Source organism: Caretta caretta, chromosome 7 (assembly GCF_965140235.1).
Source record: "Caretta caretta isolate rCarCar2 chromosome 7, rCarCar1.hap1, whole genome shotgun sequence".
Classification (NCBI taxonomy): Eukaryota; Metazoa; Chordata; order Testudines; family Cheloniidae; genus Caretta; species Caretta caretta.
The window spans coordinates 125,422,145-125,449,642 of NC_134212.1; the positions used below are offsets into that span (position 1 = coordinate 125,422,145).

The 27,498-nt window shown below is 58.8% G+C and overlaps 1 protein-coding gene across 1 annotated transcript; it reads left to right on the top strand.

Annotated features, from left to right (window-relative positions):
* Positions 1-6,689: 6,689 nt before the first annotated feature.
* On the top strand, positions 6,690-26,356 carry LOC125639719 (M-phase inducer phosphatase 3). Its single transcript, XM_075131125.1, has 11 exons — positions 6,690-7,220; positions 7,937-8,037; positions 8,107-8,167; positions 8,555-8,594; positions 10,259-10,327; positions 10,977-11,048; positions 11,612-11,674; positions 20,886-20,984; positions 21,497-21,630; positions 22,139-22,250; positions 23,347-26,356. The coding sequence occupies exons 1-11, from the start codon at positions 7,078-7,080 to the stop codon at positions 23,497-23,499; spliced, it is 1,047 nt and encodes a 348-aa protein (XP_074987226.1). The 5' UTR covers positions 6,690-7,077; the 3' UTR covers positions 23,500-26,356.
* Positions 26,357-27,498: the final 1,142 nt, after the last annotated feature.

The window sequence follows — 27,498 nt, forward strand, 5'->3', positions numbered from 1 at the left end:
CCATCTTTACTGAGGGCAGACGGGATTTTTTTTTTTTCTCCCCCCCCTCGTCGGCCACGGCCACTACTTCCGCCCTCACTGCCAGCCTGCCCCCGCCCCCCGCCCCGAGAGCCTGGGGGCACAACTGGGGCAGCTGCGTTGGCCCCTGTGCCCTGCGTGCCACGGGCCTGGCCCAGCACCGGTGGCACCGAGGGGCTCCCCCCATCCAGTTCAGCCCCGCCCCTGCCCCAGGGGGCTTCTGCCCCAGAGCCCCGCCCTGCGCCCACAGCCTGAGTTCTCGGAACCGGCCACGGCCCTTGGGGGCCTTGGGGCTTTCGGGAGCCGCCAGAGCCGGAGGGTCAGAGGGGCTGAGCCCCACGGGCTCCGGAGGGAGTTGTGGCCGTCTCCGGTTTGTCACCACAACCATTAAAAGTCATGAACCAGGGCCCCCAGAATCATGAGATGAGTTTGAGAATCAATGTGCGTCCTTTTATTGGCCTTCTAATGCTGGTGCCTTTAGGGGTCACATTTCCAGGCCTTTACCCACCACGGCTAGGGCTGGAACCCTTAAAGGAAACTGAGAGTCGGACCTAATCCCATGACTCTGGGAGCTGGGGCTTTCAGAAGAGCATGTTGTGCATAACCACTGCCCTTCGGGTAGGAAGCCAGTCAGCTCTTTTATGGACCCAGGTGGCTGAAACAACAGCAGCCTCCACCTCAAACTCAGGCATGTCACCACCCAAAACAAAGCCACACGAGGGTGGAAGGGTTTCGCTGGCTATTCTTTTGTGAAGGTTTGGGTGTCTGTGAAAGAGGCAGAAAGACCAGAGAAGATGAGAGAAAAGGCAGCAAGGAAGCACCACACACAGCAACACAAGCACCGGCACCGTGGCCCCATGAAAGCCGAGAGAGAGTGGAGGGCTTTTGGGCAGAGTGCTGTCTGAAAGGGGCTCGGAGCTGTGAGCAAAGAAACTGTCTCCTACAGTTCCATTCCTGCTGTGTTCAGGGGAACAGGATTTATTAACAGGACTTAACAGACAGCAAGTTTAAAACAAACACAAGGAAGTACTTCTTCACACCACATGCAGTCAACCTGGGGAACTCCTTGCCAGGGGATGTTGTGAAGGCCAAAACTATAACTGGGTTCAAAAAAGAACTAGATAAGTTCCTGGAGGCTAGGTCCAGCAATGGCTATTAGTGAGGATGGGAAGGGACGCAACCCCATGATCTGGGTGTCCCAAGCCTCTGTTTGCCAGAAGCTGGGAATGGGCCACAGGGGATGGATCCCTTGATGATTCCCTGTTCTGTTCATTCCCCCTGGGGCACCTGGCACTGGCCAATGTCGGAAGACAAGACACTGGGCTAGATGGACCATTGACCTTGTTGGGGACACTGGGGCATGGCCACTAGGTAACTCGAGGGGATGGAAGACCACGAGTGTCGATGAAGCCCCCTCGCACTCGGCCCAGGTGTCCTTTCCCCCCCCCCCCCCGCCTGGAGGCACTCGCAGCAGCTCTGCGTACTAGGCCCAAGTGTCCTTGGCCCCCCCCGCCTAGAGGCACACACAGCAGTTATGCTGAGGATCTGCAACAATATGCTGCCGAGTCAGACTGCCTGAAACTAAGCAAGGCCAAACAGGACAGATATGGAAGAACAATGCTGAATAAAGCAGCTTTATGTATAGTTTAACAAATGATACAGAGAACCAGGGAACTAGCTGGGAACTGGATTGGCTGGCTATATGGATACTTGGGGCAGCTTGCTATTGGATAAGTATGCTGGGAAAAAGGATGTATAAAAGCCTGTGTAACTTCCTGCTCTGTGTACAGGATTTGAGATTCAAATCTCCCTGTACCTATTTGAAGCTTCAAATAAACTTTTCTGCTTCTCCATCACGTTGTGATTATTGGGTGTAGCACACCGGGTAACGAACCACTCAAGCTGTTGTTCAGCCTCTCGGCACTGGGTGCCGGCAACAACCTGGCCCAGTCTGGCTGTTCTTATGTGGACTTTGTTCATTATTTGTACATGCACAGGGTTGTACCCGAGATACCTGTCTCCATCACCAATTTCTCCTCCTAACAGAAACAACCTGCAGGGCCCTGAACATTTGCTATCCACTCGGGCCTAGAGTGGGCACAAACACCAAATATCATAAGAGTTGGCAACAGTGTTGTGGGCAACCAGCACCTTTGAAAACCAGGGCTTATGGGTCTCACAATGGGCATGCAAACTCTGTGACCGCTGTCACACTTCCTGGAAAAACAACGGGAGTCCTTGTGGCACCTTAGAGACGAACACATTTATGTGGGCATAAGCTTTCGTGGGCTATAATGGTTATAGCCCTTTTATGAAAGCTTCTGTCCACATAAATGTGTTCATCTCTAAGGTGCCACAAGGACTCCCGTTGTTTTTGTTGATACAGACTAACACATGTGTCACAGAGTCCCTGGGCGATGCCCTGGAACTGCTCCCTATGAAGCCAGGCAGGACTCTGGGGAAGTCTCCTTTCTGGGAGCAGCCTGTCTCCAGGACACACAGCTCACACAGCTTCCACCTTCCTGGGTCTGACCTCAGAGCATTCAGCATCCTCTGCCCCTCCGTTCGCTTCCCCCAGCGAGTCCGCCCAGGCGGGGTCCTGAGGAAGCCAGAGGGTCCTGCCCCCCAACTCCGCAGTCAGATGTAACTCTCAGCCAGCCAGTAACACAGAAGGTTTATTAGACGACAGGAACACGGTCTAGAACAGAGCTTGTAGGTGCAGAGAACAGGACCCCTCAGCTGGGTCCATTTTGGGGGGCAGTGAGCCAGACAACCCCGTCTGCCCTTCACTCCATGTCCCCAGCCAGCCCCAAACTGAAACTCTCTCCAGCCCCTCCTCCTCTGGGCTTTGTCCCTTTCCCGGGCCAAGAGGTCACCTGATTCCTTTGTTCTCCAACCCTTTAGCTCTCACCTTGCAGGGGGGAAGGGCCAGGCCATCAGCTGCCAGGAGACAGGGTGTTGGCTATTTATGTTCACTGGCCCTTTGCTCTGCAACCATTACACCCCCTTAACCCATCACCTAGATACTTAAGAAATGCCTAGGGGAAATTGAGGCACCCCTACAGTATTCAGAGGAAACATTAAGAACAGTGCCACTTCATCACACATGGCTACCACTCTGAAACCTTTCAGAGTAACAGCCGTGTTAGTCTGTATTCGCAAAAAGAAAAGGAGGACTTGTGGCACCTTAGAGACTAACCACTTTATTTGAGCATGAGCTTTCATGAGCTACAGCTCACTTCATCGGATGCATACCGTGAAACCTGACGCTTCCTGGAGCAGCTTGTGCCCATGAGCACCTACCTCAGGGCAGAGGGCCAAGAACAGGGCAGAGACCCCAGCCTGGTGGTGAGTTCTATAATTAGATTTCACCATGCCAGTTTCAGATGGGAACTCCTGGGTCAATTACACACCAATAAGTTACCATCTAAATCCTAAAAGTAACAGAGTTGCAGGGATCTGTCAATTCAAAGTGTCTTTCAGGGCAGACCCAGGAGGCAGCCTCTGGGGCTCTCTGGCTTCAGTTTAGAGTCTCGGACCCTTCAGAGTTCAAAGAAAAAGATGGAAATTTTTCCTGTGGCTTTGTTTTGTTACCTTCCTTCAGCTTCCAAGCCCACAGGCCCAGCTTCCTTGCAAGTAGCATTTTCCAGCCCCAACAGGGCCATCAACCAATCCTTTGTACTGCAAGTTCCTTAATGGCCCACCTGATTCTGATAGTCCTTCTGGATGGGATGCGAAGATGATTCCCATGCCTGGGTTCACAAGTTCAGGGCAAACATTTTCAAAAAGTACATATTTTCTTGTACCCTGGAATCCAGGCACTGCAAATAAGATTAATGCCAGCAGCAATTTACAAGCATTTCCTAGAGTCTAAACAGTATATACATTTCTATAAGTCTAATACCTGTTTTGAGCAAAACTAACACACAGGTGACCTGCTCTGGTCTCCAGCTACGAGTTTGTCAGTTCTTAGCTTATGCCTTCAGCCAGGGCAAGAACTGGCATCTGGCCTGCCAGCATCGCAGCCGCCTTTGAAAATGTAAAGAAATCCGGCCCATTTCTTCAGCCAGGTCAGAGGCCGGCTGCTTGCTGGGGGCTCCCCCAGGGAAAGTTGGGAGATTTAGAATGAAATCTATGGCATCACCCAATAGCAAATTATGCAAAAAATAAAAGCACCCATATTTTACCTACTACAGATATTTAATGCACAGACATCTCAGAAATAGCCAGTGCCCCTGGGCTGTGGATAAACAAGGAGACCGCAGAGATTGCAGGCTACCAGGGTTGCCAGATACCACAGGAGAAGCACCTGCATAGATCAGAATCCAAGCCTGGCACACTGAAGTGAGACTAGTACATTCACTTTAGAGTGCTGTAAATATTCCAGGTCTGATCCTGCGCCCGCATGCGCCCGGGCCGCCCCCTGTGCGTGATGCTGTAGCCATCAGGGCTCACTTTCTAGAGCTAGTTTTGCCTGGAATCAACAGCTCAGTGGGTGTTGGTGCCTCTTCACGAGAGCCCCCCACTGGCAGCAGGCCTCTTATTAGCAATACCCCAACCCACAGCAGCTTTCCCTAGCCTTGCTCGGGCCGGGCCGGAGGGCCAGGTTTGAATCCCACTCTGGGAAAGAGCCTCTTCGGCTCTAGACACCACGACACCGACCTGCAAAAGTGGGGGAAAAACCCTCCCAGGCTCCTGCAAAGGTACACTGTGTTTGCCGTTAGCCCTTGGGAGGGTGGGGCCTGAACGAGGTGCTGGGTGTGTGGCGCCCCCGGAGCTGAGCTCAGGACGCTGCCTGACATGTCGCCTGTCACTGCAGCCTTGGGCTTGTCCACACTGGCTCTTACAGCGCTGCAAGGGTCTCGCTCGGCGGGCTGAGAAAACAGCCCCCGAGCGCTGCAAGTCTCGGGGCTGTACAGCGCCCGCGTAGACAGTGCCCCAGCGCTGGGAGCCGCGCCCCTCACGGGGGTGGGTTTTTAGAGCGCTGGGCGAGCTCACTCCCAGCGCTCCGCCGCGACTACACGAGCCACGTTACAGCGCTGCCGTGTTGCCGGGGAAGACGTGCCCGTTGTAACCAGACACCGGAGCTGGACGCACTTAGCTGGCCCCTGCCCCGGCAGCCTTGGGAGAGGGGCCTCCTGTTTCTAAGCACCAGGAGCTGGGAAGCCGGCAGGTCACACTCCTTCCCAGGGACAGCGCTCGTTGCCCCGGCAGCTTCCCTCTCTGGGGCCGACTCCCTCTTGCATCCTCGCCGCTGGAGCAACCAGGGCCCAGCCCATGCTCTGAGCAGCCCCGCTGAGGCCTGGAAAACTTGTACCAGCATCAGGCAATTTATCCTTTTCCTGCCTCTCTGGTCACGTCTCCCAGCAATGCTGGGAAAGGCACAGTCCTGGCCAGCCGAGCCAGACTCTGGCTGAGCAGGAGAGGAGAGGGAGGGAGGCAAGGGGAGGAGGACTCCCAGGGTGGGCGGAGGGGTGACAGCCGGACGCAGGGCTCACACCCCAGCTGGTGGTTGGGATTCAGTGAGGCAATAGAGGTGTCACTGGGTCTCACTCTGGCTCAGGATGATGAAGGCCCAACCCATGGGTGTCGGCACTTGCTCCTTTCAGTCCCTCATCTCTGCCCACTTGATCTCCCCTTCTGGGGTTTGTTAAGGCTCCCACAAGGGAGTGGTGGGGACGAACCCATCCCCTCACTCCTCTGTTCACTAATTAGGCCTAATTTATGATACCCCGATTTTGGTCCATTGATTTCCAATTCCATGCGCCTCTCTTCTACCAGGCATGAGCTCAACACGGCCCCAGAGCGGGATCGCACCTTATGGTTCGGTGAGCCGGGCTGCCAGCCTGGGGCTTCCACTGACTTGGCATTACCTGGGATCCCTAGAGCACAACATCCCTGCACGCCCCCACCAGCGGCAGGCCACCAGGTCTCCTCCAGCAGTCGGGTGCCAGAGGGGAGTCCCAGAGTGATTCTCCGAGGCTGGAGCAAGGCAGCGGGTTTGGCTGAGATGCGTGTGGGACCCCGGAGAGGGGCAGGCGAGGGAGCAGGGGACAGGGCACCAATGCCTGACCCGAATGCAGTGTGTAGTGTGCACAGGGAACCAGGGCGTGTGTACACAAGCAAACTGCTGTACGAACACGCCCAACCCCTGCTCTGCCGGGCCCTGAAATCGGCTCCCCACAGCAAGCAGGGGAAGCAGACATGGAGGCTAGAGCCCAGCAGAGCCAAGGACACAAGGGGCCCATCAGATAAGGACAGACAGCTGCTGCCACGGGGCTCCTATGCTGTCATCCGGGGGGGCTGCGTTGCAGCCCGAGAGCCCCCACTGGCATTGCACCCCGCCAGGTACACAGGGGAGCTGTCCTGTGGGGACCGCAAGGCCAGAGCTCAGGGGCTCAGTCTGCGGCCAAGCCAGACGTGGGGAACACGAGGCTCTGAGCCGTGGCAGGAGGAGCCGCTGTGCCCGCAGCCCGGTGCCCCCGGGGGCAGGGGAAGGCGGCTGGCTGCCTGGCGCAGGGGATTCTGCCGGGCCTGGAGCGCGGGGCGTCCGACAGAGAAAGGCTTTGTGCTGCCAGGACAATGGAGCAACGGCCAGTGGCAGCCAGGGGGGCAGAGGGGGAAGGGGCAGCTGTGGGGGGAGCCCCGAAGGGAAGGGGGGGCCGTGCAGAGATGCCCGGCCTCGGGAGCTCTCCCACGCGGGGGGAAGCCAGGGGCAGCTGGCACAGTTGGGCAGCAGGAGGCTGAAGTGTTGTCCCCAGGGGAGAGAGCTTGTTGTAGCAACGGTGACCAGGGAGGTTTGGCCAGCGGGACATTTAAACGCAGGGCTGGCGACAGGAGCTGAGCGGCCGGGAGGAGTGAGGTGGGGACGGGCAGAGGCACACAGAGGGGGCAGAGCGGCCCCCGGCCATCGCAGCTCTAGGCAGGACAGCCGCCCCCACTGACCAGGGGCAGGGGACCAGCTACTTGTGGGCTTCTTTAATTCACTGGGGACGAGCTCCTGGGCAGCAGGGTGGTTCCTGGCCCTGGCAGCAGAGCCCACGGCCAGGATCGTCCGCGATGGCCAGCCCTGAGGGCGCCAGCCCCCACCCAGGGAACCGGGGCACCCGCCCGCCGGCGGGGCTCACCTTCTCCCCCGAGCTGGGGCCGTCAACGCTCGGCGGCTTGTGCAGGAACATGGGGCATCTCAGCTGCGTGGAGAGGTACCCGCCCCCCTTTCCGGGCCTGTCTCCGCGCCCTGCCGCAGGGAAGGAGACAGGTGGGCAGGGGATGGAGGTGGGATGGGGTGGGGAGGGGCTGGGGTATTTGGCTTGACGTTGCTCTGCAGCGACCCCTTTTGGCCAGGTTCGGAACGGCACCGGCGGGCTCTGGCAGAGGCTGGGCCAGTCCCCCCATGTGAAGTGCACCCCAGTGGGGCGCTCAGGCAGGGCAGGTGCTGGGGGAGATCTGGGAGGGGGACATGAACCCTGCCCCCATGGCGGTGGAGGGCGTGGGATGGGCCCAGGCCTGGTAGCAGGATGAGGAGGGTGAGGGTGAGTGAAGAAGGGAACAGCGGGTGAGGAGGAGGATGGCGGGTGAGGAGGGTGGCGACGGGTGGCAGGGTGGCAGCGGGCGAGGGGGTGACGGTGGTTGGCAGGGTGATGGTGGGCGAGGAGGAGGATGGCGGGCGAGGGGGTGACGGCGGGTGAGGAGGATGGCGGGTGAGGAGGAGGATGAAGGATGGCAGGGTGACAGCGGGCGAGGGGGTGACGGCGGGTGAGGAGGGTGGCAGCGGTGGCAGGGTGATGGTGGGCGAGGAGGAGGATGGCGGGCGAGGGGGTGACGGCAGGCAAGGAGGGTGGCGGTGGTGGGAGGGTGATGGTGGGCGAGGAGGGTGATGGCGGACGGCAGGGTGGTCACAGGGTGCTCTCTCCCACAGCATCACCCCGAGGAGAAGGCTGAGGCTGTCCCCAGATGCCCTGACTCCAAGCCCTGCTGGCTCCAAGGCGCCGGCTCCCGCAGGGACACCCACACCCACAGGTCAGCACCAGCCCCTCTGCATGCCCCCCCCCCAGCCAGCGCCCCACTGACCCGCTCTCTCTGTCCCAGGTGGTGCACCGGAGCCCTCGCTCAGCCCCCAGGCCTGCAGCATCAGCATCAGCGAGGGCAGGTACCTGGAGGGGTGGGGGCAGGGAACAGGCTACCCATAGCCCCCCCCACTGCTCCCCATAGCTCCCCCCCACACCCACTGCTCCCCAGAGCCTTCCCCACTCCCCAGAGCCCCTTCACTATTTCCCATAGCCCCCCCACCGCTCCCCAGAGTCCGCCCCATTCCCCATAACCCCCCACCGCTCCCCAGAGCCCCCCCCACTCCCCAGAGCCCCCTCCTGCTCCCCGGAGCCCCCCCCTCCCCAGAGCCCCCCCACCGCTCCCCAGAGCCCCCTCCTGATCCCCGGAGCCCCCTGGCACATGCAGTGCACCCCATAGCCCCCCCACCCCCCGCCCTGCCTGTGTGCCTGGAGCCGCTCTCACCCCCAGCTCTGGTTTCTCTTCTCAGCTGCAGACAGACGCCCTGGGGTTGCAGCCTGCCCCGCTCCGTGAGTACCCGGGCTGTGTCTGAGGGGCGGGGGAGGGACCGTGCAGGGCATGGGCAGAGCCTGCGGGTTGCTGTCCTATACCCCCTCCCCTGGGCTCCAGGGCACGAACACTGCCATCCTGCAGCCCCAGTACCCGCCCTGGCACTGCTGGGCACACTCTGCAGTCGGGCCTTCCACGTTGCCAGACGTGCCCCTGTGGGCTGGCCGGTGCCTGCTTGTTCCCAGCCCTGGGGGGCGGGCCCCGGGCCCCGTCAGAGCCTGCCTGGTGGGGAAGGAACCAGCCTTTGCGCCCCCCAGCTGGTTCTTCTAGCCCAGGGTGCAGAGGGACTGGGGGGGTGCCCAGGCTGTGCGTGGGGGTGGGGGCAGCGACAGGGCGGTGCTGAAGTGTGGGTGAAGCCAGCGTCGCTAGCATGGATGTATAGAGTCCTCCCGGGCACCGGGACCCAGCGCACTCCACTGACAGCTGGGCAGCTGCACGCGACCTCGGGCTAAGAACAGGGGCAGGATGGACAGGGCTGTCTGCAGGCCCGGCCCCTCTGCCCCCTTGACAGCTCCCTGCCTGGCGCCCCGCCACACGCATCCTGCCCTGTGCCCGGCCCCGCTCTGCACCCACTCTGTGTCTGGCTCCACCCTGCACCTGCTCTGTGCCCGGCCCCTCTGCCCCATGACAGCTCCCTGCCTGGCGCCCCACCACACGCATCCTGCCCTGTGCCCGGCCCCGCTCTGCACCCACTCTGTGCCCGGCCCTACCCTGCACCCGCTCCATGCCCGGCCCCGCTCTGTACCCGCTCTGTGCCTGGCTCCACCCTGCACCTGCTCTGTGCCTGGCCCCTCTGCCCCATGACTGCTCCCTGCCTGGCACCCCACCACATGCATCCTGCCCTGTGCCCGGCCCCGCTCTGCACCCACTCTGTGCCCGGCCCTGCCCTGCACCCGCTCCATGCCCGGCCCCGCTCTGTACCCGCTCTGTGCCTGGCTCCACCCTGCACCTGCTCTGTGCCTGGCCCCTCTGCCCCATGACTGCTCCCTGCCTGGCACCCCACCACATGCATCCTGCCCTGTGCCCGGCCCCGCTCTGCACCCACTCTGTGCCCGGCCCTGCCCTGCACCCGCTCCATGCCCGGCCCCGCTCTGTACCCGCTCTGTGCCTGGCTCCACCCTGCACCTGCTCTGTGCCTGGCCCCTCTGCCCCATGACAGCTCCCTGCCTGGCACCCCACCACATGCATCCCGCCCTGCAGCCGCTCTCTGCCCGGCCCCGCCCTGCACCCGCTCCATGCCTGGCCCTGCTCTGTACCCGCTCTGTGCCTGGCCCTGCTCCGTGCCCGGCCCTGCCCTGCACCCGCTCCGTGCTCTGCCCTGCTCTGTACCCGCTCTGTGCCTGGCCCTGCTCCCTGCCCGGCCCTGCCCTGCACCCGCTCCGTGCCCTGCCCTGCTCTGTACCCGCTCTGTGCCTGGCCCTGCTCCCTGCCCAGCCCTGCCCTGCACCCGCTCCGCGCCCTGCCCTGCTCTGTACCCGCTCTGTGCCTGGCTCCACCCTGCACCCGCTCCACCTGCCTCCTGCTCTGAACCTGCTCCATGCCCGTCCCTGCTCGTTTTTCTTCCCCACTCGCCCCATGTCCTGGGCAGCCTTGTCATGGCTCCCTCCCTTCTGCCCTTCCCCAGAGCAAGCGGCTGCGAGGAGCCATCGAGGGGCCAGGGGAAGGAAGTGCCAGTCCTCAGGGCATGGGCGAGGTGAGTGGAGGCAGTGCTGTCTGGTCTGCCCGCGGGGATATTTGGGGAGCACGGCTGGGGTGCTTCGGGGATCAGCCCAGAGCAGGGAGGGGCTGTCACCACCGGCCCTGCAGCTCTGGGTGCCTGCAATGCCGTGCCGCGGGGCTCACAGCCCGGCACCAGCAGCCAGCGGGCCGGGCACCGTAACTGGGCGCTCTGCCAATGGGCTGCCAGCACCCAGTTACTGTTCACAGGGTGACCCACACGCCCCGCAGTCCCGAATCGCCCTCAAACCGCCTGCCCTCGCCTGGGCCGCTCCCAGCCACTCGGACCCCTGGGCACCTCTCCCCTCCCGGGCCCCCTGTGGGAGCCTTAACAGGGGCTGGAGCTGCAGCCTGCCTGGGGAGCAGAGACCTCCGGCGCTTGCAGACAGGGCCCCACCTGGCTGAGCAATGGGGCCAGCAGGGGTCGAGCGCCGAGAGACGGAGCCAGTTGCTTTGCCCGGCTTGCACGGGGGCACAGGGCAAGTCCCGTGCCAGGCTGGACAGGGGCTGGGGCAGGCATGGCCCGAGGGAAGCCAGACGGGGTGGTGCTGCTGGGGGCTGGGTTTGCTTCTCTCCCCCGTCCCTGTGTCTCTGAGACCCCGGCTTCCCCTCGTCCCCTCCCCCAGGGCAGCTCTGGCCTCTCTCCTGCTCTAGCCCCTGGGACAGACGGCGAGATCCTGACCGGAGATTTTTCCAGGGTGAGTGGATCGTACCTGTCCCGTGAGCTCGCTGCCCCCCAGCCCAATTGTTCTGCAAGGTCCCATCACCCTGGGCAGTGACCGAAATCCCCGTGCCCTGTCCAGAGCCCAGGCCCTGTGCCCTGGCCTCTATCCTGGGGCCAGCGAGGCTGTCCTGCTCTCCTTAGGCAGGCTGGCCTCGCCTGCTAGCACCCCCATCCCTTCCCGCCAGGCCCCACTGGGGCGCAGACCATCCACCCGGCCTCCCCGTCCCAGGAGGGTGCTGGCTGCCCCTCAAGGGACGTGTTTCCAACTCCCTACAGTGAACACTCCTGCCCCCGGGGCCAGTCTGCGACTAAGGTGAACGCCTCACCTCTTGGCTCCAGGGAAGGTAGGACATGTGTGCGTGTGGGGGAAGGGGACATCCCAGTCCAGGGAGGACAGAGCATGTGTGGGGGAGTTCCACTCCAGGGAGCACAGGGCGTGTGTGGTGGCAGGCAGGGGCTATGTCCCCCCCAGGGACAGCAGGGATATCCCTTCAGCTCTGTTTCTGTGCCAATGCCTGTCTCTGTTGGTGACCCCAGCCCTGCTCTCTGCCAGTGGAGGATGGCCTGCACCGGGATCTGCGTTACGTCAGCCCCGCCACAGTAAGTGTGAAATGCGCCCACTGCTGGGGAACAGCACGCGCGGACCCCATGCTTGTAAAACAACTCTTATTAAGGACCGCAGCGCGGTGCGGCAGCCGCAGCTGGCATTCCAGCCATGTATACACAGACCGAGGGCTGAAGCTCATTCTGTGTTCCCCACTCCTGCCCTTGGCCCAGCCATCCGGGCGTGCTGGCTGTCCAGCTCTACTCCGCTGCTGTCTCGGTTTGCTCTCCACCGCTGTCCTGTGGCTGCTGATGGCTGGACACCACTCTGCTCCCCTACGTAGGGGACTCGGCTCCTTGGCTCCTGTGACGAAGTGGGACTGTTCTTAATGTTTCCTCTGAATAGTGTGGGGGTGCCTCAGTTTCCCCTAGGCAGTTCTTAAGTATCTAGGTGGTGGGGTAAGGGTGTATGATCATTGCAGTGCCCTAGAGGGCATGTGTGTGCAGGAGTCTGGACACAGAGAATGGCCGACACCCTGTTTCCTGGCAACTGATGGCCTGGGCCCTTCCCCCCCTGCAAGGTGAGAGCTGAAGGGTTGGAGAACAAAGGAATCAGGTGACCTCCTGGCCCGGGAAAGGAACAAAGCCCAGAGGAGGAGGGGCTGGAGGGGTTTTTCAGTTTGGGGCTGGCTGGGACATGGAGTGAAGTGCAGACGTGGTTGTCTGGCTCACTGCCCCCCAGAATGGACCCAGCTGAGGGGTCCCGTTCTCTGCACCTGCAAGCTCTGTTTTAGACCATGTTCCTGTCGTCTAATAAACCTTCTGTTTTACTGGCTGGCTGAGAGTCACGTCTGACTGCGAAGTTGGGGTGCAGGACCCTCTGGCTTCCCCAGGAGCACCGCCTGAGCGGACTCGCTGTGGGAAGCGCACGGAGAGGCAGAGGATGCTGAATGCTCCGAGGTCAGACCCAGGAAGGTGGAAGCTGTGTGAGCTGTGTGTCCTGAAGACAGGCTGCTCACAGAAAGGCGACTACCCCAGAGTCCTGACTGACTTCATGGGGAGCAGTTCCAGAGCATCGCCCAGGAACTCCGTGACAACTGGTGGCAGCGGTGGGATGTACTGCACCCCGTGGATGGTGCTTCCTGCAGTAAGTGACTGGGGAGCAGTAACACGAAGGGGGATTGCCGAGGACCAGGCCTGCTGAAGGCTCAGAGAGGAGCGGTTTCGGGGGGCGGTTAACCCCTGGGAGTGTGTGACCAGCGAGAAGGACTGTGCAGTAACAGGGTTCCCCTGGGGATTGCAGCAAGCAGTCCAAGGGGCGGAGGAGTCTGCAGCTCGACCCTGGCAAAGAGGTGGTGACCTCGAGAAGGGCTGGCACACTAGGGGTTCTCCCTGGAAACCGTGGGGAGCTGAGAACACACGGGCCTGTGAGTCCACAACAACTTGGGAAGAGCGGAGTGACGGCCTGTCACCGTCTCCTTAAGAAGGACATTGTAACCCTGTGCAAAAAGAGAGGGTTGAGCATTGGAAAGTTCACCAAAGCAGAGTTAATCGTGCAGCTGGAGGAGGATGACCGCTCTAAGGAACAGATTCCTGACCCCAACTGGGGCTATAGCAGGATCTGGGAGCAGCTGAAGCGGGAGCCAGGCATCGCCAAGACTCCTGTCCCCGACCAGACGAGGGTCTTCATGATCGGGTTCCCCATCGGGGGATCAAGACGGACGGGATTGCAGCTGAGTCTGAGAGAGCAAGAGGACCGTGGGAGACAGCGAGAGCCCGAGAAAGAGCTGCAGAAGCAGCAGCAGCATGAACTGGCGGTGGTGGGGCGGAGAGGCCTAGGGGACCTCCCCGGGGTGAGTGGGGATAGATCCCGGGGGGCCAGTTCCGCAGGGAACCTCGAGACTAAATTGCTGCCCCTGGTTAAGGAGGGGGGGGGTGTGGATGCCCACCTCACTGCCTTTGAGCAGGCTGGCGATTTGAACCAAGGGGACCCTGCGGAAAAGCCCCGGTGTCTAGCTCCCTTGCTGGGTCCCAAGGCCATAGACTCCGTCAGCCAGGTGGTTGGGGATGTGGACAGGCTCCCACTCCTGACCCCAACCTATATGTCTGTGTGGAGTTTCCTGGGGCCAGGCCCCCCGGACCTCCAGTGGGAGTAGAAGGTGATGGTCAATGGGGAGACATTCTTGGGGTGGCCAAAGGGCATGGGCTGCATAAACCTTCCCACATGCGGCCTGCGAGTGCTATCGACCACCCCTGATCTAAGGGAGGGCGTGAAACTGGAAGGGCCTGGTGTAACTCCTACCAAGGAATGGGAGAGATGCTGGGGCATCCATGGGAACGTTGGTGGCTTCGAACTTCCCCAGGTCACCGGCTAAAGTGACCCCGCTCAGTTCGATCTCGAAGGGGGGAGAGATGTGACGAAGTGGGACTGTTCTTAATGTTTCCTCTGAATAGTGTGGGGGTGCCTCAGTTTCCCCTAGGCAGTTCTTAAGTATCTAGGTGGTGGGGTAAGGGTGTATGATCATTGCAGTGCCCTAGAGGGCATGTGTGTGCAGGAGTCTGGACACAGAGAATGGCCGACACCCTGTTTCCTGGCAACTGATGGCCTGGGCCCTTCCCCCCCTGCAAGGTGAGAGCTGAAGGGTTGGAGAACAAAGGAATCAGGTGACCTCCTGGCCCGGGAAAGGAACAAAGCCCAGAGGAGGAGGGGCTGGAGGGGTTTTTCAGTTTGGGGCTGGCTGGGACATGGAGTGAAGTGCAGACGTGGTTGTCTGGCTCACTGCCCCCCAGAATGGACCCAGCTGAGGGGTCCCGTTCTCTGCACCTGCAAGCTCTGTTTTAGACCATGTTCCTGTCGTCTAATAAACCTTCTGTTTTACTGGCTGGCTGAGAGTCACGTCTGACTGCGAAGTTGGGGTGCAGGACCCTCTGGCTTCCCCAGGAGCACCGCCTGAGCGGACTCGCTGTGGGAAGCGCACGGAGAGGCAGAGGATGCTGAATGCTCCGAGGTCAGACCCAGGAAGGTGGAAGCTGTGTGAGCTGTGTGTCCTGAAGACAGGCTGCTCACAGAAAGGCGACTACCCCAGAGTCCTGACTGACTTCATGGGGAGCAGTTCCAGAGCATCGCCCAGGAACTCCGTGACAGCTCCTCTGTCACAGTGGCTGCGCTGCCTGCCTACCGTGGCATTCTCTAAACTGCTTCCCTCCTGCCCACTGTCCCTCCGCTGGGCTACCGCAGCCTGCCCTTCCGGGGATGCCGGTCCGGTTCTCTGGCTCCTTCGCTTTGCTGGGGTCCCTGGGAGTGACACTGCTGTGATCCAGCATGGCCCTTCCTGTCTGCTCGGCCTTTGCCATCGGTCCCCGGCTGCTGGCACTGCCAGGGTTCCTTCCCATTGCTTGGTGGGTGTCACGGAGTCCCTGGGCGATGCTCTGGAACTGCTCCCTACGAAGCCAGGCAGGACTCTGGGGAAGTCTCCTCTCTGGGAGCAGCCTGTCTTCAGGACACACAGCTCACCCGGCTTCCACCTTCCTGGGTCTGACCTCGGAGCATTCAGCATCCTCTGCCCCTTCGTGCGCTTCCCACAGCGAGTCCGCTCAGGCGGGGTCCTGGGGAAGCCAGAGGGTCCTGCCCCCCAACTCCACAGTCAGACGTGACTCTCAGCCAGCCACTAAAACAGAAGTTTTATTAGATGACAGGAACATGGTCTAACACAGAGCTTGTAGGTACAGAGAACAGGACCCCTCAGTCAGGTCCATCTTGGGGGCAGGGAGGCCAGACCACAGGTCTGGGCCTCCCTCTCTTTCCCCAGCCAGCTCCAAACTGAAACTCTCCAGCCCCTCATCTGGTTTGCCTCTTTCCTGGGCCAGGAGGCCACCTGATCTCTTTGTTCTCCAACCCCTTCAGTTGGCACCTTGCAGGGCGGGGCCCAGGCCATCAGTGACCAGGAAACAGGGTGTCGGCCATTCTCTGTGTCCAGACCCCTGCACACACCTGCCCTCTAGGGCTCTGCAATGATCATACACCCTTATCCCACCCCCTAGATACTTAAGAACTGCCTAGGGGAAACTGAGGCACCCCCACTCTATTCAGAGGAAACATTAAGAACAGTCCCACTTCGTCACACCACCTTTCCCCAGGGTGGGGTTAGGATTTCCTGCGGCTGCAGCCTCCTCCCGTTGTGCATCGCTGATGTATTCTTTGCGCAGCTCACACAGTTCCATGGACCGATCTCATTCGCGCTTGGCCAGCAGGTCCGCCTCCTGGCTGGGCTCAGGCAGGCCGCTCTCCCCAGGTCTTACAACGTCAGCTCCTAAATCTGCTAGGATTACTGCCCGGTCCCCTTTAAACAACCTCCGTCTTCTGCCCCCAGCTCATCCCTGCCCTGGCAGACCGGGGAGCCTGCACCTTGCGGCCTGGCCAGCCCTGGAGCCTGAATCGTTTCACGGCCCCCAGCCTGGCTGGGCTGCCGGGAGCCCCCATGGGAGAGGGGAAGGGGTTGCTGTGGAAAGACTGTCCCACAGAGCACCTGTGTTACCTCTGCCTGCTCTGCACGCCTGCCGCCAGCCCCTCGCCCTCGCGTCCGAGCGCTGGCATCTCGAGAACGCGGCGTGTGCTCAGTCTGCGTGTGCCGCTGGTGATCAAACCGCTGGAACCAGGCGCCCCTCTCCTATCTGAGCACATCCCCTGCCTGTGGCCGGCAGGGCGTGGCACCAGGGCTGCCCCAGCCCGCCTCCTGAGCCCTCCCTTGCAGCTCCGGTGGCTCGGCAGGGCTGTGCTTGTCATTGCGGTCTCGGTCTCGGCCCAGGCCCACGCGGCAGCGCTATGTCAGTGTCTGCAGGGCGCGGGCGTCGGACGGGCAGGAGCAGAATCTGCACAGGCAGCTGCCTGTTCCTCCGCAGCGCTGGACTCCTTCTGCAGCCTCTGCCCACACATTTTCTTGCTGGCTCAGTTTTGCCGGGGCTGGCTGGAGTCCCTCAGAGATGAGCAGGTCTCCGGTGCAGGGCACCTCACTTCCCCTCGGCTCGCCTGAATTTCCACGCCCCCTGCACTGCGGCCCAGAGCTGGGCACTTTTCCTTCTGCCTTTCACTGGACCAGGATGCCAGCACTGTCAGTCCATCTGTGTCCCTCAGTCCTGCCTCCTGGGTTCCTTCAGCCTGAGCCCGTCTGTGTCCTGCACTCGTGCCTGTCGTTGTCTGTCATCGTGCCTGGGCTGTTCCACTGGCCTTGCTCTTTGGAGGCATTTCTCTAGGGCAAGAGCCCTTTCCCTGTGCTCTGGGATCATGAGTCCCACTAACGATCCTCTCGCTGATGAGGGAACCTGTTACGTCTTCACAGCTCCACGCACATGCCCGAGCTCTCAGCTCCCTGCAGCAAGAGCACGGCTCCGGCTCCCTCCCCCGGCTCATTCTGTTCGGGGCCTCAGGACCCAAACGCCTCGATCCGGCATTCCAGGAACTCACGCGCCTCGCCTCCTTCCCCCCTCTGGCCAGTTCTCCATACAGACTAGACTCATTTCTGACATCGTCCGCTGCCATGCCTGGGTGGAGGGTTTTGTGGGCAATTCAGCTCTCTCTGCGCTCTGCATCCTTCGAGCTGCCTGTTCGCTCTGCTGCTAGCTGCTGCATCGTGGGCCTGTTCATCGTCCTGGTCCGTGCTGTGTGTCTCACGAGACTGACGCTGCCAAACCATGTGCTGGGGAGTGACAGGAAAGGACTAAACCTAAAGCGGCTCCATTATTTGCAGAGGAGCTGCCCCGGCAGCCAGCATTCCAGCCATGTGCCCACAGACTGACTGCCTGGTGCCTCCCCCATCTCTCACCCCAGTCAGGAACTTCACAGGGTGAGGGAAACAGCACCAGCCCTAATGCTGCTCTGTGCCCAGGCCCCCTCCTGCCTGCCTCCCTGCCACACCCAGAAAGACACAGCACGAAGCCACATGCCTGAGGGGCGGCAGTGGAGCCCGAGGGGAGCCGGCTCAAACAGAGCAGGCTGTGGGCGGGGACGGTGGTGCACTGGCGGAGCTGGAGGGTGCAGGGGGTGCAGGTCAGGATTGGGGGCATCAGACCAGCTATGTGTGGGGACCTTATGCCCCAGTGGAAACATTGACTCACGGCTGGAGCGTCCCCACATGGACGGCTGGCTCTCCTCATCTAGCCCCCCTGCACGGCCGGGCATGGCGCGATTCTCCTCATCTTGCGCCCCTTGCATGGCCAGGCACGGCACAGCCAGGTCTCCTCATCTAGCCCCCTGCACAGCCGGGCACGGCACGGCACGGCTCTTCTCATCTAGCCCCCTGCACAGCCGGACACGGCACGGCACGGCTCTTCTCATCTAGCCCCCTGCACAGCCGGACACGGCATGGCCAGGTCTCCTCATCTAGCCCCCGCATGGCCGGCTCTCCTCATCTAGCCCCCGCTCGGCCGGCTCTCCTCGTCTAGCCCCTGCTCGGCCGGCTCTCCTCGTCTAGCCCCCGCTCGACCGGCTCTCCTCGTCTAGCCCCCCGCTCGGCCGGCTCTCCTCGTCTAGCCCCCGCTCGGCCGGCTCTCCACGTCTCCTCATCCAGCCCCCCTGCTTCAGTCCAGCAGCTCTGCTTCTTCTCCTGACTCAGCCCTCTGGCCAGATCACGCTCAGTCCCATGACGGTGCGCTGACGTCACTCACTCAGGGTGAACTGCAAACAGTCCGGGGCAGAGAAACCCCACATGCTGGTGAATATTCCAATAGTTAGATTTACCCAGCCAGCCCAAACCAGCTTCTGTATCTCCCCCCTGAGTACTCAGACGTCCACACGACGCAGTGCCCTTAAAGTGCCAGCCTCAGGCCCCCCTCCAGACACACCTGTCAGACATAGGATGGTAAATTCTGAAAATCTTATCTCATCCTATAAAAGAAAAGGTTCAAGGTTCGCCTGACCTCAAAGGACCAAGCCCCAGACCCAGGTCAAATAATAACTTAGATCGTACCCAAAATACATGCTTACAGTCCATTCTTATTAACTAAACTAACATTTATTTAAAAAGAAAAGAGAAAGTGTTGGTTAAAAGATCAATATACAGACAGACTTGAATTCAATTCTTGAGGTCCAGGTACATGGCAGAGATGGTGAGTGTGTAGTGGCCAAAAGTCCTTTCAGAAATAGTCCACAGGTTACAGTCCAATGTCCATCTTCAGGGTGACTGTCACGGAGTCCCTGGGCGATGCTCTGGAACTGCTCCCCATGAAGTCAGTCAGGACTCTGGGGCAGTCGCCTTTCTGTGAGCAGCCTGTCTTCAGGACACGCAGCTCACACAGCTTCCACCTTCCTGGGTCTGACCTCGGAGCCTTCAGCATCCTCTGCCCCTCCGTGCGCTTCCCCCCAGCGAGTCTGCTCAGGCGGGGCTCCTGGGGAAGCCAGAGGGTCCTGCACCCCAACTCCGCAGTCAGACGTGACTCTCAGCCAGCCAGTAAAACAGAGGTTTATTAGACGTCAGGGACATGGTCTAAAACAGAGCTTGTAGGTACAGAGAACGGGACCCCTCAGCTGGGTCCATTTTGGGGGCAGTGAGCAAGACAACATCTGCCCTTCACTCCATGTCCCAGCCAGCCCCAAACTGAAACTCCCTCCAGCCCCTCCTCCCCTGGGCTTTGTTCCTTTCCCGGGCCAGGAGGTCACCGGATTCCTTTGTTCTCCAACCCTTTAGCTCTCACCTTGCAGGGGGGAAGGGCCCAGGCCATCAGTTGCCAGGAAACAGGGTGTTGGCCATTGTCTGTGTCCAGACCCCTGCACACACCTGCCCTCTAGGGCTCTGCAATGATCATACACCCTTACCCCACCCCCTAGATACTTAAGAACTGCATAGGGGAAACTGAGGCACCCCCCCACACTATTCAGAGGAAACATTAAGAACAGTCCCACTTCGTCACAGTGACTCCAGTCAGTGACTGGGGATCTCAATCCTCATGGCTTAGGGTTTCCCCTTCTTGAAACCCAAAGCAGATCTGAGATGAGGAAGGATCATGTCCCAGGGTTTTTATACATTTCCAGTAGCCTCTTGGCCTGAGAAAACAATAGGCTTAACTTTCCTTCTCCCAAACACCCTGGCAATTAGCACAGGGTCATTTATCCATTAAACAGTTCAGACACAGGTTACCACAACCTTCAAAGAGGCATATAAACAACAATACTATGTCATTCAAGTGTCTTCCTAAATGTTAATCCTCCTTTTTTGGTCTTTGAATCAAAGCCATAGCCAAGCCTCGTTTGCTGACATCACAAGCCCTGAGCACACAGCTCCCCTTCTCTCTCTCACCATGCCGGCTGCATTTCACAGCTCTCTCCATTTCCATCTCTTCCTAACCAGGCTTTAAAGTTCGGGGGCCCGGGGTCAGGTCAGTCTGGGAGTTCATTAACTCTTTCTGGCCCTGTCACCTTTCAATGAGATATTATATTACACTCATAACGTCATAGTCCCCCCTTTCTGGGGAACAACGTCCAACAACTGTCTGGTCTCCCGCCCCCGGCCTGGGCCCATAACCCCAGGGCTCCCACCAGTCCACATCCCCTTCTTGGGGGCTTCTCGCCACCTTCCCCAGAGCAGGGAAGGGAAGGACCTGCAGTCCAGGGTCACTCCACCAGACTCCCAGCTGCTGCCTGTGTGGTCTTTGCATTACCACAGACAGGAGCCAGTTCACACCGCACCTGAGGTCTGCCCTCCTCGGTTCCCCTTGCCCTGTTCCTCCACTGAACCCTCCCAGCGCTGTCGCTTTGCAAGGCCTGATCCTGCCCTTTTATCAGGGCTCCCCACCCAAGGGGCTGCTCTGGGTCTCCCCTGGCCTCCTGCCAGATACTTCTCTACTCAGGCGAGGGTCCCAGGGCAGCTCTGCCCTAGGGCTTCCTCCCTGATCCTCCTCAACTCTCCAGCCTCGCCCTGCAAGGGACTGCAGAGTGCCTCTGTCCTTTCGCTCCTGGTCTGCTGACCCCCCGCTGGGAGGTACCCCTCACTGGGCCTGGGCCAGGCTCCAGGGGTTAACTGGCCTCTCCTGCTCCAGTTAACTCTTTCAGAGCCAGGATGGAGTACACCCCATTGCACCCTGTCCATGCGACTCCTGACTCGCTGGTGCTGGGGACTCTGCACCCTCTTGAGCAGCACGCTGGCCAGCGTGAACTCCCATAACATGGGCCCAACGCCTGAAGCAAGAGGCCCTGGCAGGTAGGGGGAGGACGAGCCCAGAGCTGCCATGACACAGCCTCTCGGGAGCTCATCCCCCTCCCCATTTTACACCCCCCCAGGTGGCTTCCCTGCTGCGCGGCCAGTTGGCTGGGGTGGTGGAGGAGTACGTGGTGGTGGACTGTCGCTATCCCTACGAATACGCTGGGGGACACATCAAGGTAAGAGAGCCCGGTTCAACCTGTCCTGCTCCCAGCAACTTCCCGCAGGCACCGGGCTGCCTGCTATGCAGAGAGTGAGCTCCTGGCTACACGACTTCAAAGGGTGCTACAGAGAGCGGGGCAGGAGCTGGCAGTGGGGGGAGCTCCCGGCTATTCCAGTCCTGCCCCCTCCCAGCAGGGGGTGCTGTGGGGAGCGGGGCAGGAGCTGGCTGTGCGGGGAGCTCTCAGGAGGGGACACTGTGGGGAGCAGGGTGGGGTGCTGGCTCTGGGGATTTTGAAATTATTAAAATCCTATGAGCATCATGCAGGATCCTGGGCTGCCCAGTGGCTTTGCATGGGGAGAAGGGGGGCAGGGTGCTTGGCACTTTGCCAGCTCCCAGTCGACCCCCATCTATGGGATGCTCCCCCAGCCCTGAAGGTGGGGAAGGAGCACTGAGCCCTGGTCCAGCCTGTGCTGCCTGCTGCCCCCCCCACCCCCGCCGCACCCCTCTGACCTCCTTGCTCTCGCACAGGGTGCCCTGAATCTGTACCGAGAAGAGCAGGTGGCAAGGTGGTTCCTGCCAGATCCCTTGGGCACGACCCCGAGCCCCCGCAGCAGCACCCTGATCTTCCACTGCGAGTTCTCCTCTGAGAGAGGCCCCCGCTTGTAGGTGCCTTGGGGGCCCGCCAGGCTCCCCCCACTCCCTCCCTGCTCGTCCCCCACCCAGGTCTCTGTGATAGGGAGGAGCCGCCGAGTTGGGGACACTGGGACGCCTACCCGGCCGAGATCAAGATGGCTCCCATCCCAGCAATGCTGCCCAGCCGGGGGCACCTCGCTGCTCCACTCACAAGGCAGCCATGGCTGGGGGGCAGCAGGGGCAGCCTGAGGTTGCTGGTGCCCCCCACGGCTCTGTGTCCTCTCGGGGCGAGGCCCATGCCTGGCTCTGGTGGCTGGGGCCAGCCAGTCTTGCTGGCTTCACGCTCCATTAACCCCACAGTGCCCCCCACAGCTGCCCTCTGCCACAATTCCTGTGCCCATGACCCCTCCTGCCCGCAAAAGCTCACTTCAGCCAATCAGACTCACCCACCTCTGCCCCATCCAGTGGTCCCAGGGGGGTCCCTAGAGTGACAATGGGGAGGGTGGTCACTGGTGAAATCCCTCTATCGTGGGGCAGGTGCCGCAGCCTGAGGAGAATGGACCGAGACGCCAACCGGTACCCGGAGCTCTGGTACCCAGAGCTGTACGTGCTGCGTGGTGGCTACAAGGAGTTTTACCAACACTTCCAGGTACCTAGGGGGCTGTTGCAGGGGTGGGGATGGCATAGCCTAGAACAGAACCCAGGAGTCCTGACTCCCAGCCTCTTGTTCTAATCACGAGACACCACTCCCCTCCCAGAGCCGGGGAGAGAACCCAGGAGTCCTGGCTCCCAGGCCCATGCTCTAATCACGAGACACCACTCCCCTCCCAGAGCTGGGGAGAGAACCCAGGAGTCCTGGTGTCACAGAGTCCCCTGGTGATGCTCTGGAACTGCTCCCCATGAAGCCAGTCAGGACTCTGGGGAAGTCTCCTCTCTGTGAGCAGCCTGTCTGCAGGACACACAGCTCACACAGCTTCCACCTTCCTGGGTCTGACCTCGGAGCCTTCAGCATCCTCTGCCCCTCCGTGCGCTTCCCACAGCGAGTCCGCCTAGGCGGGGTCCTGGGGAAGCCAGAGGGTCCTGCCCCCCAATTCCGCAGTCAGACGTGACTCTCAGCCAGACAGTAAAACAGAAGGTCTATTAGATGACAGGAACATGGTCTAACACAGAGCTTGTAGGTACAGAGAATGGGACCCCTCAGCTGGGTCCATTTTGGGGGGCAGTGAGCCAGACAACCCCGTCTGCCCTTCACTCCATGTCTCCAGCCAGCCCCAAACTGACTCACCCTCCAGATCCTCCTCCTCTGGGCCTTGTCCCTTTCCTGGGCCAGGAGGTCACCGGATTCCTTTGTTCTCCAACCCTTTAGCTCTCACCTTGCAGGGGTGAAGGGCCCAGGCCATCAGTTGCCAGGAAACAGGGTGTCGGCCATTCTCTGTGTCCAGACCCCTGCACACACCTGCCCTCTAGGGCTCTGCAATGATCATACACCCTTACCCCACCACTGAGATACTTAAGAACTGCCTAGGGGAAACTGAGGCACCCCCACACTATTCAGAGAAAACATTAAGAACAGTCCCACTTCATCATACCTGGCTCCCAGCCTCCTGCTCTAATCACGAGACACCACTCCCCTCCCAGAGCCGAGGAGAGAACCCAGGAGTCCTGACTCCCAGCCCCCTGCTCTAACCACTAGACTCCATTTCCCTCCCGATGGGAAGTGTCACATGCTCTCTCTCTCGCTCTAGGATCTCTGCGAGCCCCAGGGCTACATCCACATGCGGCACAAGGACTTCCGAGCCGAGCTTAGGAACTACCAGCGGAGGAAACAGCCTTGGAGCCTGCGCAGGATCCGCAAAGAGCTTTTCAAGCCCCTGTCCCCAGGGACTCCCTTGCAATAGCAACCCAGAGCCCATCCCTGACTCACAGCGAGGGACCCACTAGCCCCACCCCTCGCTTCTGAAATGGAGCTGTCCCTTTCCTGTTTGGCAAGTCAGACCTTCCCTGGCTGGCTGCCTCTGGAGCTCCAGCAATCCCAGCTGTAATTTAAGACTCTAGCCCAGGGGTTCTCAAACTGGGGGTCGGGACGCCTCAGTGGGTCGCAAGGTTATTACGGGGGGATCATGAGCTGCCAGCCTCCACCCCAAACCCCACTAAGCCTCCAGCATTCATAATGGTGTTAAATATATAAAAAAGTGTTTTTAATTTAGAAGGGGGGTCGCACTCAGAGGCTTGCTGTGTGAAAGGGGTCACCAGTACAAAAGTTTGAGAACCACTGCTCTAGCCCTTATGGTTGCAAAGAAAACCTTCAAAATATGGCTCTGTGTGTGAAGCTGATGCCGTGACGTCTTCCTGAGTCTGCAGGCAGCCTGACATGATAGCTCTGTGAGGTTGAACTGCCCCATTCAGCTCGTTGGATGTTGACTTGATGTCAGCATTGTTCACTTTCTCATTTCGGACCTGGAGACACAGGGCAGAGGAGGGGCATCATTTCATGGAGACCTGCGCAATTTGCTTTTATGGGTGTCACATTTTAGTGCCTCAAAAGGGTGGAGTTAGTTCTGTGGGTGGAGCTTGGGTGCATCTCACTACTTCCCCCCCAACTCACCTCTGCCCCTCCCCCAGGGCAGTGATTGACAGGAGCTTCCCCTTAGGGCTGCCTTCAGCCCCTCCCCTCCTCTCACTCCCCCTTCTTGCCAGGCAAATACAAGAAAAGGGCAGCAGCATGAGTCCTCAGACCTGCACTGATGCAGCTGCAGCTTTAAGGCCTGGCTCTTTGTGGCCACTTCGGTCTCCTCTTGTTCCCTCCTTGAGTTCTCCTGCCATTTCCTTTTTACTCTCGCCTCCCTCCCCTCTCCTGCTGAGCCACGCCTGGGAACTCACGCCTCACCAATCTGCTAGAATTCTCTGAGGGGGTCGACCAGTGTGTGGACCAGGGGGATCCAGTGGACACAGTGTACTTAGATTGTCAGAAAGCCTTTGACAAGCTCCCTCACCAAAAGCTCTTAAGCAAAGTCAGCTGTCATGGGATAGGAGGGAAGGTCCCTTTCATGGATCAGTGACTGGTTAAAAGATAGGAAACAAAGGGTAGGAATAAATGGTCAGTTTTCAGAATGGAGAGAGGTGTCCCCCAGGGTCTGTACTGGGCCCAGTCCTAGTCAACATATTCATAAATGATCTGGAAAAAGGGGTAAACAGTGAGGCGGCAAAATTTGCAGATGATACAAAACTACTCAAGACAGTTAAGTTCCAGGTGGACTGTAAAGAGCTACAAAAAGATCTCACAAAACTGGGTGACTGGGCAACAAAACGGCAGATGAAATTCAATGTTGATAAATGCACATTGGAAAACATAATCCTACCTGTACAAATACAATGATGGGGTCTAAATTAGCTGGTACCACTCAAGAAAGAGATCTTGGAGTTACTGTGCATAGTTCTCTGAAAACATCCACTCAGTGTGCAGCGGCCGTCAAAAAAGTGACCAGAATGTTGGTGATCATTAAGAAAGGGATAGATAATAAGACAGAAACTATCACATTACCTCTGTATAAATCCATGGTACGCCCGCACCCTGAATACTGCGTGCAGATGTGGTCGTCCCATCTCAAAAAAGATGTATTGGACTTGGAAAAGGTTCAGAAAAGGGCAACAAAAATGAGAAGGGTCTGGAACGGCTTCCGTATGAGGAGAGATTAATAAGACTGGGACTGTTCAGCTTGGAAAAGAGACGACAAAAGTGGGAATATGCTTGAATATTCCCTATATGCTCTATAAAATCATGACCGGTGTGGAGAAAGTAAATAAGGAAGTGTGATTTACTCCTTCTCATAACACAAAAAACAGGGTGTAATGATGCTGGTTCTCTTGGGACCCAACAGAGCATCAGTTCAGGACAAACCAAACCAGCCAGACAAAGAGGACTTTGGTTTTATCCCACTTGGTAAGCACAAGTCACACAAGCAATTCCATTACCACCAGTGCCCCTCGTTATGGGGACAGATGGTTATGAAAACTAATGCCCTATGTGACGTTATTGACATAATCTGGGACCGTGTAGATCATCGTTGCAACCAAGGTCTTGTAGTGGCACCAAATCTTATATAAAGGGGGTCAAATGAGGTGTCTCAGACAAGGTGATGGTTTGCTGGTTATGATTATGCTGTCTATATGTGTGTATCATTTTGTAGTTGAAGTTATGAATATTGGCTCTGTACTGTCTGTAGTTCAAACTTATGCTCTGCTTCTGGGGGACACCCCAGACAATTTGGGGTCAGCTCTGCCTAGCCAGCTGGATGGCTCATTAAGGACCATCAGCTACACAACTGACCCACTGAGAGAAGGCAGACACGCCTTGCGACTCAGCAAGGTGTGCAGGGACCTGCCTATGGACAGAACTCTGAGGTGTTTCCAGGCCGTGTGAGGGACAGCTTGTCCTTGGGACAAAGAAAGCAGAGACCACATGGCAAGAGACTATAAAAACCTGCTGCAGCTCCTCCATCTGGTCTTCAGTCCTGCTTCTGACCTCTGGAGGGACTTTGCTACACTGAAGCTCTGAACCAAGGACTGAAAGACCCACCCCAGCTGGGGATGTTCTCCAGAGACTTGATTTGAACCTGCAGCTTATTCCATCACTGCTGCAAGCCTGAACCAAGAACTTTGCCATCACTGTATGTCATTGATTCCATTTAACCAATTCTTGCTCTCATCTCTATCTTTTTCCTTTTATGAATAAACCGTTAGATTTTAGATTCTAAAGGATGGGTAACAGCGTGATTGGTGGGTAAGATCTGATTTGTATATTGACCTGGGTCTGGGGCTTGGACCTTTGGGATCGAGAGAACCTTTTTTCTTTTACTGGGGTATTGGTTTTCATAACCATCTGTCCCCATAACGAGTGGCACTGGTGGAGATACTGGGAAACTGGAGTGTCTAAGGGAATTGCTTGTGTGACTTGCGGTTAGCCAGTGCGGTAAAACCAAAGTCTTCTCTGTTTGGCTAGTTTGGTTTGCCTTAGAGGTGGAAAAACCCCAGCCCTGGGCTGTAACTGCCCTGCTTTAAGCAATTTGTCCTGAATCGGCACTCTCAGTTGGGTCCCTCCAGAACCAGCATCGTTACAGTGGCGTTGTCATCCTCTGTGAGTTTACCATAAGAGTGCCTTTAGCCAGCATCCACCTTGAATGGGATGGTACTAAGCATGAAGTTATAGTTGGTGTAAGGAAGTTACTGCCTAAGGATCTTTTGATTGGGGAAAATATATTAAAGCTTTGTTCAGTCCAGGTAAACAGTCACAGGAAAGGAACAATCTTAAACCTGTGTCTATTATGGGCAATGATTTGCCTGGGGAGGGTTTCTCCAAAGGTTTGTCTAAGGAAAAGAGCTGTCTGTAAATGAAGTTTCTGAATGTCTCTCTAATGTGTCAGAAGTGAATCTGGAGTTAGATAAAGAGCAGAAAGAACTCGTTGGTCAGGAAAATGTTTCTCAAGAGCAGATTAAAGTGGATGATCAGGTGGAAGCCCTAACTGAGGAAGGAAAGGGTGGATTTTTGATGGGTGATGGATTGTTGGCTAGTACAGCTTGTAAAAGTGAACTGCAATTTGCTGGAAGTAGCTCAGGGTAGTGAGAAGAGCAGCAGTTTATCTGTGGGGAGGGGCAAGGTGCTTGGTAAGGAAAGTTTGGATGAGCCTAGGCAGCCTTGTGAGCTGATGGCTGTGTCTAGTCAGCAGTGAGGGAAGGCGAGGAGAGTGGAAGATGAGTCTCCCTGGACCTTACCTGTTAGCTGGGTGGAGAATTGGGACAGTGAAGGAAATGGGTCTCTGTCTGTCAGGGGTATTGACTTGCCTATGGAGGGAGCTACCCCGGTCTCCAAGCAGTTGTCTGTGACCAGCCTTGTGTGCTGG